Source organism: Phyllobates terribilis, unplaced genomic scaffold (assembly GCF_046119375.1).
Source record: "Phyllobates terribilis strain yellow unplaced genomic scaffold, ASM4611937v1 Scaffold_7__3_contigs__length_470593459, whole genome shotgun sequence".
Taxonomy (NCBI): Eukaryota; Metazoa; Chordata; class Amphibia; order Anura; family Dendrobatidae; genus Phyllobates; species Phyllobates terribilis.
Genome location: NW_027362767.1, coordinates 66,853,834 through 66,870,490, shown reverse-complemented (window position 1 = coordinate 66,870,490; position 16,657 = coordinate 66,853,834). Strand labels below are relative to the sequence as shown.

Genomic DNA, 16,657 nt, shown 5'->3' with positions numbered 1-16,657 from the left:
CCGTAGCCTGGTTTCTGCTTTAGTAGAGAGCATCGTTCCCAGGTTTCTGTTTTGGTAGAGAGCACCGTTGCCTGGTTCCTGCTTTAGTAGAGAGCACCGTTGCCTGGTTTCTGCTTTAGTAGAGACACCGTTGCCCTTGTTTCTGCTTTATTAGAGAGCACCACTGCCTGGTTTCTGCTTTAGTAGAGAGCACCGTGCCCTTGTTTCTGCTTTAGTAGAGAGCAGCGTTGCCTGGTTTCTGCTTTAGTAGAAACACTGTTCCCAGGTTTCTACTTTAGTAGAGACACCGTTGCCTGGTTTCTGCTTTAGTAGAGAGCACCGTTGCCTGGTTTCTGCTTTAGTAGAGAGCACCGTTCCCTGGTTCCTGCTTTAGTAGAGAGCACCATTTCTGCTTTAGTAGAGAGCATCGTTCCCAGGATTCTGTTTTGGTAGAGAGCACCGTTGCCTGTTTCCTGCTTTAGTAGAGAGCATCGTTCCCAGGTTTCTGTTTTGGTAGAGAGTACCGTTGCCTGGTTCCTGCTTTAGTAGAGAGCACCGTTGCCTGGTTTCTGCTTTAGTAGAGACACCGTTGCCTGGTTTCTGCTTTAGTAGAGAGCACCGTTGCCTGGTTTCTGCCTAAGTAGAAACACCGTTCCCTGGTTTCTGCTCTAGTAGAGAGCACTGTTGCCTAGTTTCTGCTTTAGTAGAGAGCACCGTTCCCTGGTTCCTGCTTTAGTAGAGTGCACCATTGCCTGGTTTCTGCTTTAGTAGAGAGCACCGTTGCCCTTGTTTCTGCTTTAGTAGAGAGCACCGTTGCCTGGTTTCTGCTTTAGTAGACAGCACCGTTGCCTTGTTTCTGTTTTGGTAGAGAGCACCGTTGCCTGGTTCCTGCTTTAGTAGAGAGCACCGTTGCCTGGTTTCTGCTTTAGTAGAGACACCGTTGTCTAGTTTCTGCTTTAGTAGAGAGCACCGTTGCCTGGTTTCTGCTTTAGTAGAGAGCATCGTTCCCAGGTTTCTGTTTTGGTAGAGAGCACCGTTGCCTGGTTCCTGCTTTAGTAGAGAGCACCGTTGCCTGGTTTCTGCTTTAGTAGAGACACCGTTGCCTGGTTTCTGCTTTAGTAGAGAGCACCACTGCCTGGTTTCTGCTTTAGTAGAGAGCACCGTTGCCCTTGTTTCTGCTTTAGTAGAGAGCAGCGTTTCCTGGTTTCTGCTTTAGTAGAAACACTGTTCCCTGGTTTCTCCTTTAGTAGAGAGCACCATTGCCTGGTCTCTGCTTTAGTAGAGAGCACCGTTGCCTGGTTTCTGCTTTAGTAGAGACACCGTTGCCTGGTTTCTGCTTTAGTAGAGAGCACCGTTGCCTGGTTTCTGCTTTAGTAGAGAGCACCGTTCCCTGGTTCCTGCTTTAGTAGAGAGCACCATTGCCTGGTTTCTGCTTTAGTAGAGAGCACCGTTGCCCTTGTTTCTGCTTTAGTAGAGAGCACCGTTGCCTGGTTTCTGCTTTAGTAGACAGCACCGTTGCCTTGTTTCTGTTTTGGTAGAGAGCACCGTTGCCTGGTTCCTGCTTTAGTAGAGAGCACCGTTGCCTGGTTTCTGCTTTAGTAGAGACACCGTTGTCTAGTTTCTGGTTTAGTAGAGAGCACCGTTGCCTGGTTTCTGCTTTAGTAGAGAGCATCGTTCCCAGGTTTCTGTTTTGGTAGAGAGCAGCGTTGCCTGGTTTCTGCTTTAGTAGAGACACCGTTGCCTGGTTTCTGCTTTAGTAGAGAGCACCACTGCCTGGTTTCTGCTTTAGTAGAGAGCACCGTTGCCCTTGTTTCTGCTTTAGTAGAGAGCAGCGTTTCCTGGTTTCTGCTTTAGTAGAAACACTGTTCCCTGGTTTCTCCTTTAGTAGAGAGCACCTATCCCTGGTTTCTGCTTTAGTAGAGAGCACCGTTGCCTGGTTTCTGATTTAGTAGAGAGCACCTATCCCTGGTTTCTGCTTTAGTAGGGAGCACCGTTGCCTGGTTTCTGCTTTAGTAGAGAGCACCGTTGCCTGGTTTCCGCTTTAGTAGAGAGCACCGTTACCTGGTTTCTGCTTTAGTAGAGACACCGTTGTCTAGTTTCTGCTTTAGTAGAGAGCACCGTTGCCTGGTTTCTGCTTTAGTAGAGAGCATCGTTCCCAGGTTTCTGTTTTGGTAGAGGGCACCGTTGCCTGGTTCCTGCTTTAGTAGAGAGCACCGTTGCCTGATTTCTGCTTTAGCAGAGACACCGTTGCCTGGTTTCTGCTTTAGTAGAGAGCACCACTGCCTGGTTTCTGCTTTAGTAGAGAGCACCGTTGCCCTTGTTTCTGCTTTAGTAGAGAGCAGCGTTGCCTGGTTTCTGCTTTAGTAGAAACACTGTTCCCAGGTTTCTCCTTTAGTAGAGAGCACCGTTGCCTGGTTTCTGCTTTAGTAGAGAGCACCGTTGCCTGGTTTCTGCTTTAGTAGAGAGCACCGTTGCCTGGTTTCTGCTTTAGTAGAGAGCACCGTTGCCTGGTTTCTGATTTAGTAGAGAGCACCTATCCCTGGTTTCTGCTTTAGTAGGGAGCACCGTTGCCTGGTTTCTGCTTTAGTAGAGAGCACCGTTGCCTGGTTCTTGTTTAGTAGGGAACACCATTGCCTGGTTTCTGCTTTAGTAGAGAGCACCGTTGCCTGGTTTCTGCTTTAGTAGACAGCACCGTTGCCTTGTTTCTGTTTTGGTAGAGAGCACCGTTGCCTGGTTCCTGCTTTAGTAGAGAGCACCGTTGCCTGGTTTCTGCTTTAGTAGAGACACCGTTGTCTAGTTTCTGGTTTAGTAGAGAGCACCGTTGCCTGGTTTCTGCTTTAGTAGAGAGCATCGTTCCCAGGTTTCTGTTTTGGTAGAGAGCAGCGTTGCCTGGTTTCTGCTTTAGTAGAGACACCGTTGCCTGGTTTCTGCTTTAGTAGAGAGCACCACTGCCTGGTTTCTGCTTTAGTAGAGAGCACCGTTGCCTGGTTTCTGCTTTAGTAGAGAGCACCACTGCCTGGTTTCTGCTTTAGTAGAGAGCATCGTTGCCCTTGTTTCTGCTTTAGTAGAGAGCAGCGTTTCCTGGTTTCTGCTTTAGTAGAAACACTGTTCCCTGGTTTCTCCTTTAGTAGAGAGCACCTATCCCTGGTTTCTGCTTTAGTAGAGAGCACCGTTGCCTGGTTTCTGATTTAGTAGAGAGCACCTATCCCTGGTTTCTGCTTTAGTAGGGAGCACCGTTGCCTGGTTTCTGCTTTAGTAGAGAGCACCGTTGCCAGGTTCTTGTTTAGTAGGGAACACCATTGCCTGGTTTGTGCTTTAATAGAGAGCACCGTTGCCTGGTTTCTGCTTTAGTAGAGAGCACCGTTGCCTGGTTTCCGCTTTAGTAGAGAGCACCGTTACCTGGTTTCTGCTTTAGTAGAGACACCGTTGTCTAGTTTCTGCTTTAGTAGAGAGCACCGTTGCCTGGTTTCTGCTTTAGTAGAGAGCATCGTTCCCAGGTTTCTGTTTTGGTAGAGGGCACCGTTGCCTGGTTCCTGCTTTAGTAGAGAGCACCGTTGCCTGATTTCTGCTTTAGCAGAGACACCGTTGCCTGGTTTCTGCTTTAGTAGAGAGCACCACTGCCTGGTTTCTGCTTTAGTAGAGGGCACCGTTGCCCTTGTTTCTGCTTTAGTAGAGAGCAGCGTTGCCTGGTTTCTGCTTTAGTAGAAACACTGTTCCCAGGTTTCTCCTTTAGTAGAGAGCACCGTTGCCTGGTTTCTGCTTTAGTAGAGAGCACCGTTGCCTGGTTTCTGATTTAGTAGAGAGCACCTATCCCTGGTTTCTGCTTTAGTAGGGAGCACCGTTGCCTGGTTTCTGCTTTAGTAGAGAGCACCGTTGCCTGGTTCTTGTTTAGTAGGGAACACCATTGCCTGGTTTCTGCTTTAGTAGAGAGCACCGATGCGTTGTTCCTGCTTTAGTAGAGAGCACAGTTGCCTGGTTTCTGCTTTAGTAGAGAGCACCATTGCCTGGTTTCTGCTTTAATAGAGAGCACCGTTCCCTGGTTCCTGTTTAGTAGGGAACGATCTGGTTTCTGCTTTAGTAGAGAGCACCGTTGCCTGGTTTCTGCTTTAGTAGAGAGCACCGTTGCCTGGTTTCTGCTTTAGTAGACAGCACCGTTGCCTTGTTTCTGCTTTAGTAGAGAGCACTGTTGCCTGGTTTCTGCCTTAGTAGAGAACACCGTTTCCTGGTTTCTTCTTTGGTAGAGAGCACCTTTCCCTGGTTTCTGCTTTAGTAGAGAGCACCGTTGCCTGGTTCTGGTTTAGTAGAGAGCACCATTGACTGGTTTCTGCTTTAGTAGAGAGCGCTGTTGCCTGGTTTCTGCCTTAGTAGAGAGCGCCGTTGCCTGGTTTTTGCTTTAGTAGAGAGCAAAGTTGCCTGGTTTCTGATTTAGTAGAGAGCATTGTTGCCTGGTTTCTGATTTAGTAGAGAGCACCGTTGCCTGGTTTCTGCTTTAGTAGAGAGCACCGTTGCCTGGTTTCTGCTTTAGTAGACAGCACCGTTGCCTTGTTTCTGTTTTGGTAGAGAGCACCATTGCCTGGTTCCTGCTTTAGTAGAGAGCACCGTTACCTGGTTTCTGCTTTAGTAGAGACACCGTTGTCTAGTTTCTGCTTTAGTAGAGAGCACCGTTGCCTGGTTTCTGCTTTAGTAGAGAGCATCGTTCCCAGGTTTCTGTTTTGGTAGAGAGCACCGTTGCCTGGTTCCTGCTTTAGTAGAGAGCACCTTTGCCTGGTTTCTGTTTTGGTAGAGAGCACTGTTGCCTGGTTTCTGCTTTAGTAGAGAGCACCACTGCCTGGTTCCTGCTTTAGTAGAGAGCACCGTTGCCCTTGTTTCTGCTTTAGTAGAGAGCAGCGTTTCCTGGTTTCTGCTTTAGTAGAAACACTGTTCCCTGGTTTCTCCTTTAGTAGAGAGCACCGTTGCCTGGTTTCTGCTTTAGTAGAGAGCACCGTTGCCTGGTTTCTGCTTTAGTAGAGACACCGTTGCCTGGTTTCTGCTTTAGTAGAGAGCACCGTTGCCTGGTTTCTACTTTAGTAGAGAGCACCGTTCCCTGGTTCCTGCTTTAGTAGAGAGCACCATTGCCTGGTTTCTGCTTTAGTAGAGAGCACCATTGCCCTTGTTTCTGCTTTAGTAGAGAGCACCGTTGCCTGGTTTCTGCTTTAGTAGACAGCACCGTTGCCTTGTTTCTGTTTTGGTAGAGAGCACCGTTCCCTGGTTCCTGCTTTAGTAGAGAGCACCGTTGCCTGGTTTCTGCTTTAGTAGAGACACCATTGTCTAGTTTCTGCTTTAGTAGAGAGCACCGTTGCCTGGTTTCTGCTTTAGTAGAGAGCATCGTTCCCAGGTTCCTGTTTTGGTAGAGAGCACCGTTGCCTGGTTCCTGCTTTAGCAGAGAGCACCGTTGCCTGGTTTCTGCTTTAGTAGAGAGCACCGTTGCCTGGTTTCTGCTTTAGTAGAGAGCACCGTTGCCTGGTTTCTGCCTAAGTAGAAACACCGTTCCCTGGTTTCTGCTCTAGTAGAGAGCACCGTTGCCTAGTTTCTGCTTTAGTAGAGAGCACCGTTCCCTGGTTCCTGCTTTAGTAGAGAGCACCATTGCCTGGTTTCTGCTTTAGTAGAGAGCACCGTTGCCCTTGTTTCTGCTTTAGTAGAGAGCACCGTTGCCTGGTTTCTGCTTTAGTAGACAGCACCGTTGCCTTGTTTCTGTTTTGGTAGAGAGCACCGTTGCCTGGTTCCTGCTTTAGTAGAGAGCACCGTTGCCTGGTTTCTGCTTTAGTAGAGACACCGTTGTCTAGTTTCTGCTTTAGTAGAGAGCACCGTTGCCTGGTTTCTACTTTAGTAGAGAGCACCGTTCCCTGGTTCCTGCTTTAGTAGAGAGCACCATTGCCTGGTTTCTGCTTTAGTAGAGAGCACCATTGCCCTTGTTTCTGCTTTAGTAGAGAGCACCGTTGCCTGGTTTCTGCTTTAGTAGACAGCACCGTTGCCTTGTTTCTGTTTTGGTAGAGAGCACCGTTCCCTGGTTCCTGCTTTAGTAGAGAGCACCGTTGCCTGGTTTCTGCTTTAGTAGAGACACCATTGTCTAGTTTCTGCTTTAGTAGAGAGCACCGTTGCCTGGTTTCTGCTTTAGTAGAGAGCATCGTTCCCAGGTTCCTGTTTTGGTAGAGAGCACCGTTTCCTGGTTCCTGCTTTAGCAGAGAGCACCGTTGCCTGGTTTCTGCTTTAGTAGAGAGCACCGTTGCCTGGTTTCTGCTTTAGTAGAGAGCACCGTTGCCTGGTTTCTGCCTAAGTAGAAACACCGTTCCCTGGTTTCTGCTCTAGTAGAGAGCACCGTTGCCTAGTTTCTGCTTTAGTAGAGAGCACCGTTCCCTGGTTCCTGCTTTAGTAGAGAGCACCATTGCCTGGTTTCTGCTTTAGTAGAGAGCACCGTTGCCCTTGTTTCTGCTTTAGTAGAGAGCACCGTTGCCTGGTTTCTGCTTTAGTAGACAGCACCGTTGCCTTGTTTCTGTTTTGGTAGAGAGCACCGTTGCCTGGTTCCTGCTTTAGTAGAGAGCACCGTTGCCTGGTTTCTGCTTTAGTAGAGACACCGTTGTCTAGTTTCTGCTTTAGTAGAGAGCACCGTTGCCTGGTTTCTGCTTTAGTAGAGAGCATCGTTCCCAGGTTTCTGTTTTGGTAGAGAGCACCGTTGCCTGGTTCCTGCTTTAGTAGAGAGCACCGTTGCCTGGTTTCTGTTTTGGTAGAGAGCACCGTTGCCTGGTTTCTGCTTTAGTAGAGAGCACCACTGCCTGGTTTCTGCTTTAGTAGAGAGCACCGTTGCCCTTGTTTCTGCTTTAGTAGAGAGCAGCGTTTCCTGGTTTCTGCTTTAGTAGAAACACTGTTCCCTGGTTTCTCCTTTAGTAGAGAGCACCGTTGCCTGGTTTCTGCTTTAGTAGAGAGCACCGTTGCCTGGTTTATGCTTTAGTAGAGACACCGTTGCCTGGTTTCTGCTTTAGTAGAGAGCACCGTTGCCTGGTTTCTACTTTAGTAGAGAGCACCGTTCCCTGGTTCCTGCTTTAGTAGAGAGCACCATTGCCTGGTTTCTGCTTTAGTAGAGAGCACCATTGCCCTTGTTTCTGCTATAGTAGAGAGCACCGTTGCCTGGTTTCTGCTTTAGTAGACAGCACCGTTGCCTTGTTTCTGTTTTGGTAGAGAGCACCGTTCCCTGGTTCATGCTTTAGTAGAGAGCACCGTTGCCTGGTTTCTGCTTTAGTAGAGACACCGTTGTCTAGTTTCTGCTTTAGTAGAGAGCACCGTTGCCTGGTTTCTGCTTTAGTAGAGAGCATCGTTCCCAGGTTTCTGTTTTGGTAGAGAGCACCGTTGCCTGGTTCCTGCTTTAGCAGAGAGCACCGTTGCCTGGTTTCTGCTTTAGTAGAGACACCGTTGCCTGGTTTCTGCTTTAGTTGCGAGCACCACTGCCTGGTTTCTGCTTTAGTAGAGAGCACCGTTGCCCTTGTTTCTGCTTTAGTAGAGAGCAGCGTTTCCTGGTTTCTGCTTTAGTAGAAACACTGTTCCCTGGTTTCTCCTTTAGTAGAGAGCACCGTTGCCTGGTTTCTGCTTTAGTAGAGAGCACCGTTGCCTGGTTTCTGCTTTAGTAGAGACACCGTTGCCTGGTTTCTGCTTTAGTAGAGAGCACCGTTGCCTGGTTCCTGCTTTAGTAGAGAGCACCATTGCCTGGTTTCTGCTTTAGTAGAGAGCACCGTTGCCTTTGTTTCTGCTTTAGTAGAGAGCACCGTTGCCTGGTTTCTGCTTTAGTAGAGAGCACTGTTGCCTTGTTTCTGCCTAAATAGAAACACCGTTCCCTGGTTTCTGCTTTAGTAGAGAGCACCGTTGCCTAGTTTCTGCTTTAGTAGAGAGCACCGTTGCCTGGTTTCTGCTTTAGTAGAAACACCGTTCCCTGGTTTCTGCTTTAGTAGAGAGCACCGTTGCCTGGTTTCTGCTTTAGTAGAAACACCGTTCCCTGGTTTCTGCTTTAGTAGAGAGCACCGTTGCCTGGTTTCTGCTTTAGTAGAAACACCGTTCCCTGGTTTCTGCTTTTGTAGAGAGCACCGTTGCCTGGTTTCTGCTTTAGTAGAAACACCGTTCCCTAATTTCTGCTTTAGTAGAGAGCACCGTTGCTTGGTTTCTGCTTTAGTAGAGAGCACCGTTGCCTGGTTTCTGCTTTAGTAGAGACACCGTTGCCTAGTTTCTGCTTTAGTAGAGAGCACTGTTGCCTGGTTTCTGCTTTAGTAGAGAGCATCGTTCCCAGGTTTCTGTTTTGGTAGAGAGCACCGTTGCCTGGTTCCTGCTTTAGCAGAGAGCACCGTTGCCTGGTTTCTGCTTTAGTAGAGACACCGTTGCCTGGTTTCTGCTTTAGTAGAGAGCACCACTGCCTGGTTTCTGCTTTAGTAGAGAGCACCGTTGCCCTTGTTTCTGCTTTAGTAGAGAGCAGCGTTTCCTTGTTTCTGCTTTAGTAGAAACACTGTTCCCTGGTTTCTCCTTTAGTAGAGAGCACCGTTGCCTGGTTTCTGCTTTAGTAGAGAGCACCGTTGCCTGGTTTCTGCTTTAGTAGAGACACCGTTGCCTGGTTTCTGCTTTAGTAGAGAGCACCGTTGCCTGGTTCCTGCTTTAGTAGAGAGCACCATTGCCTGGTTTCTGCTTTAGTAGAGAGCACCGTTGCCCTTGTTTCTGCTTTAGTAGAGAGCACCGTTGCCTGGTTTCTGCTTTAGTAGAGAGCACTGTTGCCTGGTTTCTGCCTAAATAGAAACACCGTTCCCTGGTTTCTGCTTTAGTAGAGAGCACCGTTGCCTAGTTTCTGCTTTAGTAGAGAGCACCGTTGCCTGGTTTCTGCTTTAGTAGAAACACCGTTCCCTGGTTTCTGCTTTAGTAGAGAGCACCGTTGCCTGGTTTCTGCTTTAGTAGAAACACCGTTCCCTGGTTTCTGCTTTTGTAGAGAGCACCGTTGCCTGGTTTCTGCTTTAGTAGAAACACCGTTCCCTAATTTCTGCTTTAGTAGAGAGCACCGTTGCTTGGTTTCTGCTTTAGTAGAGAGCACCGTTGCCTGTTTCTGCTTTAGTAGAGAGCACCGTTGCCTGGTTTCTGCTTTAGTAGAAACCCCGTTCCCTGGTTTCGGCTTTAGTAGAGAGCACCATTGCCTGGTTTCTGCTTTAGTAGAGAGCTCCGTTGTCTGGTTTCTGCTTTAGTCGAAACACCGTTCCCTGGTTTCTGCTTTAGTAGAGAGCACCGTTGCTTGGTTTCTGTAGCATCGGCGTCTCTGCCCCCTGCTAGGCAGAGACACCGTCCCACTCACCCCCTCGCTCCCCGCGCTCCCCGTTCTGCATTCTCCAGTGCTCCACTTCCTGCTGCTGGCACGCGCAGCTCCCCGGGCACTGTGCTTAGGGCGCGCGCTCTCTCCCTCCCTCTTAAAGGGGCCGCGCGCGCAGTCCTAAGGAGTCCCCGGCCAATAGCCGAGGATCCTCCCATATATAAGGCACCTCCTTCAAAATGGAGGTGCCTGAGCAAAAGTTGTTGCACAGTGTTTCTGACCTCTGCTTCAGCCCTCAGGTCCCGCTACTAGCCTGACTACCAGTCTTGCCCGCCAGCCTGTTACGTGCCTGTTACCTGCCTGTTACCTGCCGTGCCTGCCAGCCCGCTCACCTGGGAGCACTTGCCTGTTGCCTGCCTGTTACCTGCCGTGCCTGCCAGCCCCCTCACCTGGGAGTACTTGCCTCTTGTCCTCCTGTTACCTGCCGTGCCTGCCAGTCCGCTCACCTGGGAGCACTTGCCTGTTGCCTGCTTGTTACCTGCCGTGCCTGCCAGCCCGGTCACCTCGGAGCACTTGCCTGTAACCTGCCTGTTACCTGCTTGTTACCTGCCATGCCTACCCAGAGACTCCTGCCGTCACTTGCTTTGACCACCTGCCAGCCCACCTAGAGACTCCTGCCGTCACTTGCCGTGACAACCTGCCAGCCCACCTAGAGACTCCTGCCGTCACTTGCCGTGTCTACCTGATAGCCTACCTGGAGGCTTCTGCTCGCCAGCCTGCCTGCTGTGCCTACCTGCTATTCCGGTCAGTCCCTGCCATCTGTACCGTGGTAGTCACCTGCTCCCTTACAAGGTCGTCCCCAGAGTAGCACCTGGTCCCTCGGCTCGGTCCCTCCCTGGTCACGGAGTCGTCAGTCGCCGTACGACCAGGGTCGGTCCGAGTTGATACTTAGTTACGCCCCTCTGGGTCCCTCCTTGCACCGTAGCACAGAGGTTCCACCTCCCGGACCCGTAACAGTTTCTGCTTTAGTAGAGAGCACCGTTGCCCTTGTTTATGCTTTAGTAGAGAGCACCGTTGCCTGGTTTCTGCTTTAGTAGAAACACCGTTCCCTGGTTTCTGCTTTGGTAGAGAGCACCGTTGCCTGGTTTCTGCTTTAGTAGAGAGCGCTGGTCCCTGGTTTCTGCTTTAGTAGAGAGCACCGTTGCCTGGTTTCTGCTTTAGTAGAGAGCACCGTTGCCTGGTTTCTGCACAAACATACTTCTGCTAACTGTTGGGATCACAAGGAGGCCAATTTGTCTACGGCTGCATAATACCTGAACAGTTACATACGAATTGACTCTTAGTAGCAATAAAAAGTAGTAAAAAAAAAATGGTCAGTACACCATAAAGTGCATTTACCCTAGAAAATGGTATATTAATATAAATATATAAATATTTTCTGATCAATAGAAGGTCCTACTCTCAGGACCACGATGATTCCTTGAATGGGGCTGTACTACGGTTCCCGACGGGAGGTCAACCCTCATCCATGAGAAGGTTATTGTATTTCCTAGCTGTCATAACATGTATTAATGGGAACAATTCTGTAAATACCAGCAGTACAAAAAAATGAAAAAAACATTACCACAATAATAAAAAAACAAAACACTTTTTAACTTTTTTAATTAGTAGAGTTTTTTTTATTAGTTGTAATTTGTGGATGAATCCAGCAGCAAAAGCAATAGGCTGTCTGTGTAATGCACTCCCCTTTGGTTAATATATCGGGGTTCTTAATGGGGAACCTTCTGCATTAACTTAGATTTTATTTTTAAACATTTTCTATAAAAATAGATTTTCGGGAAACTGATCTCGCCATCGTTCACATTCAGCATGATTTTTTTTCACAAGAATAAAGAAGGAAATATTGTCACTAACCTGCAAGTGCTGCTCTTCTGCATGATGTCGGCTCGATGATATCCAGAAAGTTTACAGAATCCGTCATTACTATAAACTACAGGCCAGTCCACAATCTGTGCATTTCCCAGTAAGAAACTTGATTCTAAAAGGGGGAATAAGATGTAAAGTGTTAGATTGTATATCTTGTAACAAATCGAGAATGATATAAAATCTGTATCCTTTGTAATTTTATACAGAAGCACATACGGAATAACATGAAACCCTTGGGCCCCGATGCAACATTTGTAGAAAAGCCCTGGTATTTATATTAAGGGCAATTTCTAATATTGGTCTCTTAAGTAGCAGAGGGGCCTTTTATTTCTTTTTGGCACCAGGACCAAGGTGCAACTGACACACGATTGCACCCCCTATTTCTATGTCCCTGAAAAAAGCCAATAGTTTCTGTACACTGTCAAAGTCTGGGTGCAAATACAACTTGCATGTGACTAATTAAACTGAAGACTGACTCTATTTTGCAGTACACATGATATTAAAGAGAATCTGTCACCAGGTTTCCGCTATGTAATCTGAGAGTAGCATAAATTGGGGCACAGACCCTGATTCCAGCGATGTATCACTTATTTTACTGGCAAAAACTGATTTATCTACTACAAATCTAGCAGTTCTCTAAATGCTGAGCTCTGTATAACCCCACCCACACCACTGATTGGCAACTTTGTATGTACACTGTGCATAGGCAGAAAGTGATCAGTGTTGTGTGAGTGGTTGGACTACCTGTCAGCAGGTTTACTAGTCCTTTAGTGATAATCACCTGCTGATAAAACAGTGATTTTATAAAAACTACACTAAGCAGCCCAGTAAGTGACACATCACTGGAATCAGGGTTTCTGCCCCTACATTATGCTGCGCTCAGATTAGGAAACAAAAAACAGGTGACCCTTTAAAACAGGGGTCTCAAACACACGGCCCGCAGGCCGCATGGGGCCCTTCAGGCTGCTTCATGCGGCCCGCAGGCACCATAGACCCCCGATCTGCGTCCCCGCGCAGCGGCGTATGAAGTCACTGCCATGCGCAGATGTCAGCTGCTGGCCTCTGATAGGCCGGCGGCTGACACTGGTATTGCTGTGCAGAGAGCCGGTCTCTGCGCGGCAATACACTGAACAGAAGCACAGCTGCCGGCAGCTCCTGGACCGGGCCGCGATCGGGGTTTATGGTGCCTGTGGGCCACAGGTGCAGAAAGGACGCCGAGGGAACGGAGGACAGGTGAGAAGAATCTTTTTTTTTTTTCTTGTATGTGTAGAACGGCACAAGGGACAGTCCTCCAAGATGGGGACCAGGCTGGGGACAGTCCTCCAAGATGGGGACCAGGCTGGGGACAGTCCTCCAAGATGGGGACCGGGCTGGGGACAGTCCTCCAAGATGGGGACCAGGCTGGGGACAGTCCTCCAAGATGGAGACCAGGCTGGGGACTGTCCTCCAAGATGTGGACCAAGCTGGGGACAGTCCTCCAAGATGGGGACCAGGCTGGGGACAGTCCTCCAAGATGGCGACCAGGCTGGGGACAGTCCTAAAAGATGGGGACCAGGGTGGGGACAGTCCTAAAAGATGGGGACCGGTATGTGACATTACGACAAGATGGGGACAAAGATGGGGGACATTACAAGATGCATACCAGGATGGGGCACATTACTACAAGATTTTGGCAGAAAAACTTCAAAATAAAGCATGAAAAAATATTTTGCCACTAAAAATGCTGCTTTATATCTAAACTAAAGTAAACAAAAAAAGTGCACGTTTATTATCGCCATATCCATAATGACCCAAGCTATAAAACAGCAAAAATGTTCAAAAGGTGTATAGAAAAAAAATGGTATCACTAAAAATGTCACTTTGTCCTGCAAAGAATGCGGCCCCCCAAATTTATTTTTTTTCCGTGTGCGGCCCATATACCCAGCCGAGTTTGAGACCCCTGCTTTAAAAGATGGAAAACTTTAGACTATATGGGTAATGTATGATTTTCACGTCAGCCTGAAACACACACATACAAACATACTAACAAACCGTACACACACATATACATATACTGTACACATTGTAATGCAGCGACTTGCTGGCATTACGGTAATGGTCTAGGATGTGTTTTACCTGACCATAAACCTTCCCCCTCAGGTGACTGGTCACATGACTGTGACATCACACAGGTCCTGTATGCACAGTAAAGGTCGGTACACATGACTGGGACAGCACACAGGACCTATACACACAGCTGACTGATCACATGACTGTGACATCAGCAAGGTCCTGTCTGTGTATGTATGTGTGCTACAGAATATATAAACCCTGGTAATTTGAGACAGGTGTGAGGTGTGTTCTGTGAGAGGCATGAGGCCTGTTCCCCATGTGTGTGGGACATCATTCGTGTGAGGCTTAGTGAGGCCAAGAGTGAAGCCTGGCAGCCTGAAAGGTCGAGCCTGGATCCTGTGCGTGGATGCCAGTGACCTTTGAGGGAGAGCCGGCTTGGCATACAAGAGTCCTGAAAGGCGCAGACTGGATGTGAGTGAAAACATACCAGTAGCCTTTGAGGGAACGACGGCTGGAGACCCCTACCTGGGAAGCCACAAAGCCACAGTGGTGGCGGATTAAATGGACTGCAGCAACTAAACCCGGCAAAGGTAATACACTTTGTTACATGGACTGTGTTATGGACATTGATAATTTATTACCTTGCCGTAGGCTGTAACCTGGAGCAAGTGGGCCTGTGTGCCACTTGTCTCATGAATATTGTAGATATGTGTGCCGGCGTGCCACGGAGTTGGACCCGGTGAACTGTGGCTTATGATGTAATAAACTGCAACATTGTGAGAAAAGAGTAAAGACATTGCACATGTGCATTGATTGATGCAGCGAAGCGAGTAACCCCCAGTATGATGACTAGCGCTGCCTTACAACATAGAGTATGTACATACAAACAGTACATATATACACATACTGACAAATAATACATACAGAAGTACATACATACTGTATATACCGAGGTACACTTATACACAGACGAACATATACAGAGCATTTACAGACAAACAATACATATACATATACATATACTAACAAACAATGCACACATACTGTATATACACAGACTTAAACACACATATACAAATATATACACACAAACATACAAATAATACACACATACATATAGAGGTACACACATTGCTGTTCAGCCATACATACACACACTTACAATACCTTTGTCCCATATAAAACCCCGGTTGATTAATTCCAAAACTAAAGTATTATAAAACATGAAACAAAAACAAAAATCAAAGCATGTACCCATCAAACAGAATAATACAAGAACATGAAAGGACGTTTTTGCAATTTTGTTTCAAACAGAAAAAAAAGAGAGACCAAGAATTTGGGATTTACTCAACTATTGAAAATACCGTAAGTCCCAAATAAACTGCAAAATAACTTAAATTACACTGATAAAAAAAGTATAAAGTACAAAATGACCTACTTATTTCAAGTAATAATCCACCCTGTGTAAAAGAAAAATATATCTTTTTTTTCTTCTTTTTTTAGAAATAGAAAAATTATCCAGAGACTACCAATAAAAAATATTTTAAACTTTTTGATCTCATTCTCCTTAATAGATGCCATGCATGAACAGTTATCTCTAAAATAAAACTGGAATTTAGGCTGGGACCAGGGCTGTGAACACCTAATATTGCCACGTAAATTGTGGCTGATAATACATTTCTATTTTAAAGATATGGGCAAAAATATGATGCAAGTCTGTAAGCGCTAGAGCGACTCTCTACTCCGGCTAATAGAGGATACAACTAATGGATTTCAATATGTCTTAAAGGGGTTGTCATAACTTTAAAGGGAATAGGTCAGCAGGATTTTGCAGTATCATTTGAGAGCATCATAATCTAGGGCACGGGAGCCTGATTTCAGCAATGTGTCACTTACTGGACTGATTGGTTTAGTTTTGATAGAATCCCTGTTTGTCTGATATAGATGTAGCAGAGCTAAGACTTCTGGGCTGTGCATAACCCCGCCCACACCACTGATTGTCAGCTTTCCGCATACACTGTCAGCAAGCATCCAACCAGAAGTGGGGGCGGGGTTACACCAATTAGCTGGACTGCCCTTCATGTGAGATGTAGTCACACAGTGATAATCTCCTGCTGATAAAACACTGATTGTATTGAAACTACAGCACACAGCCTAATAAGTGACACATCGCTGTAATCAGGCTCTCATGCCCTATATTACGCTGCTCTCAGATTAAATAGCAAAAACCTACTGAAAGTTTCCTTTTAAAATACATTCTAATTTGTCTTGGTTGGTGGGAAAATTAAAAGAAAAAAATCAGTGCTCCCCTACTGAACCTGCCATGGCCCAAAATTCTCCTTACTTCTTCTTCTGGTGGGGGGGGGGGGGGTAGTATAACCTGGCAGTTGCAGCCAATCAGCTTTCACTTTCCACATCGGAAGAGGAATTACTTTTTCTAGCTAGGAAGAAAGCTGTCAACAATCAGATGCCCCCATGGTTAGAAGAAGTCTAAAGACCAGCAGGGGACAGAGTGAAGAATAGGGAGGAGTGGCGCTGTTCCGATAAGTATGGGGACAACTTTATGCATTAGGTAGGTTGGGTTAAACAAATGCCCCTGGCAGTAAGGCCGGTCCATGTATGACCCATATTGCAGAAGATACAAGCTAAAAGTATCACATCCTTAACAATACTAGCCATCAATTTGTTGACCAAGTTATATAACGCCAAGATGATTTCATCCACTGCTGGAGATAGTACACTAAAAAAATATCCAACACTACCAAGAAACCCCTGATCCAGTGTTGGGCTGGAGTAACGCGAGACCATCGTAGGAAATTCATCTGATGACCAACCCTCCATATACAGAACTTGTAAACTTTTCCTAAATGATTTTGTCATCATTACACATAAAGGTCATAAAATCAGTAATGTCTAAGAAGTTATTTGTGAACCATCCCATAAAAAATAGACCCTAGTGGAATGAGATGGTCTACAAAGTTTTTTGGGGCACATTATAGTGTCAGACCCTGGCTCAATGGAGGCAGGGGCGTAACTATTATAGATGAAGGAGTTGCAAGCGCACACAAACCCTGAAGAATAGAGGGGCCCCAAAGGTCCCTTTGCCCAGTAGGAAATTACTATCATTATTAAAGTTGGGGGCCCTGTTGCGGATTTTACATTGGGCCCACAAGCTTCAACTTATGCCACTGATTGGAGGCATCCCCGGTGGCCCAGTCTGACCCTCTCCTCATCTATCCAGGCACAAGATAGTATATTTGTTATTGGATTTTAGAACAGGCAATACAAGAAGAAGTCTGCTCATATTATGTCCATGAATTATAATCGTATCTGAAGCAGTCAGCTACGCCAATGACATTAGTAAAGTGGATTTCATAAACATTAGAGAAGCTTGAG

At 46.9% G+C, this 16,657-nt stretch overlaps 1 protein-coding gene across 5 annotated transcripts in view; it reads right to left on the bottom strand.

Moving 5' to 3' along the window:
- KCNH5 (potassium voltage-gated channel subfamily H member 5) overlaps positions 1–16,657 on the bottom strand; it is a 469,113-nt gene that overhangs the window by 389,921 nt on the left and 62,535 nt on the right. For all 5 annotated transcript variants that reach the window (XM_073638703.1, XM_073638702.1, XM_073638704.1 and 2 more), the window contains one exon: positions 11,198–11,321. In XM_073638703.1, the coding sequence (XP_073494804.1) occupies positions 11,198–11,321 (124 nt within the window). The remainder of the gene's footprint in view (positions 1–11,197; positions 11,322–16,657) is intronic.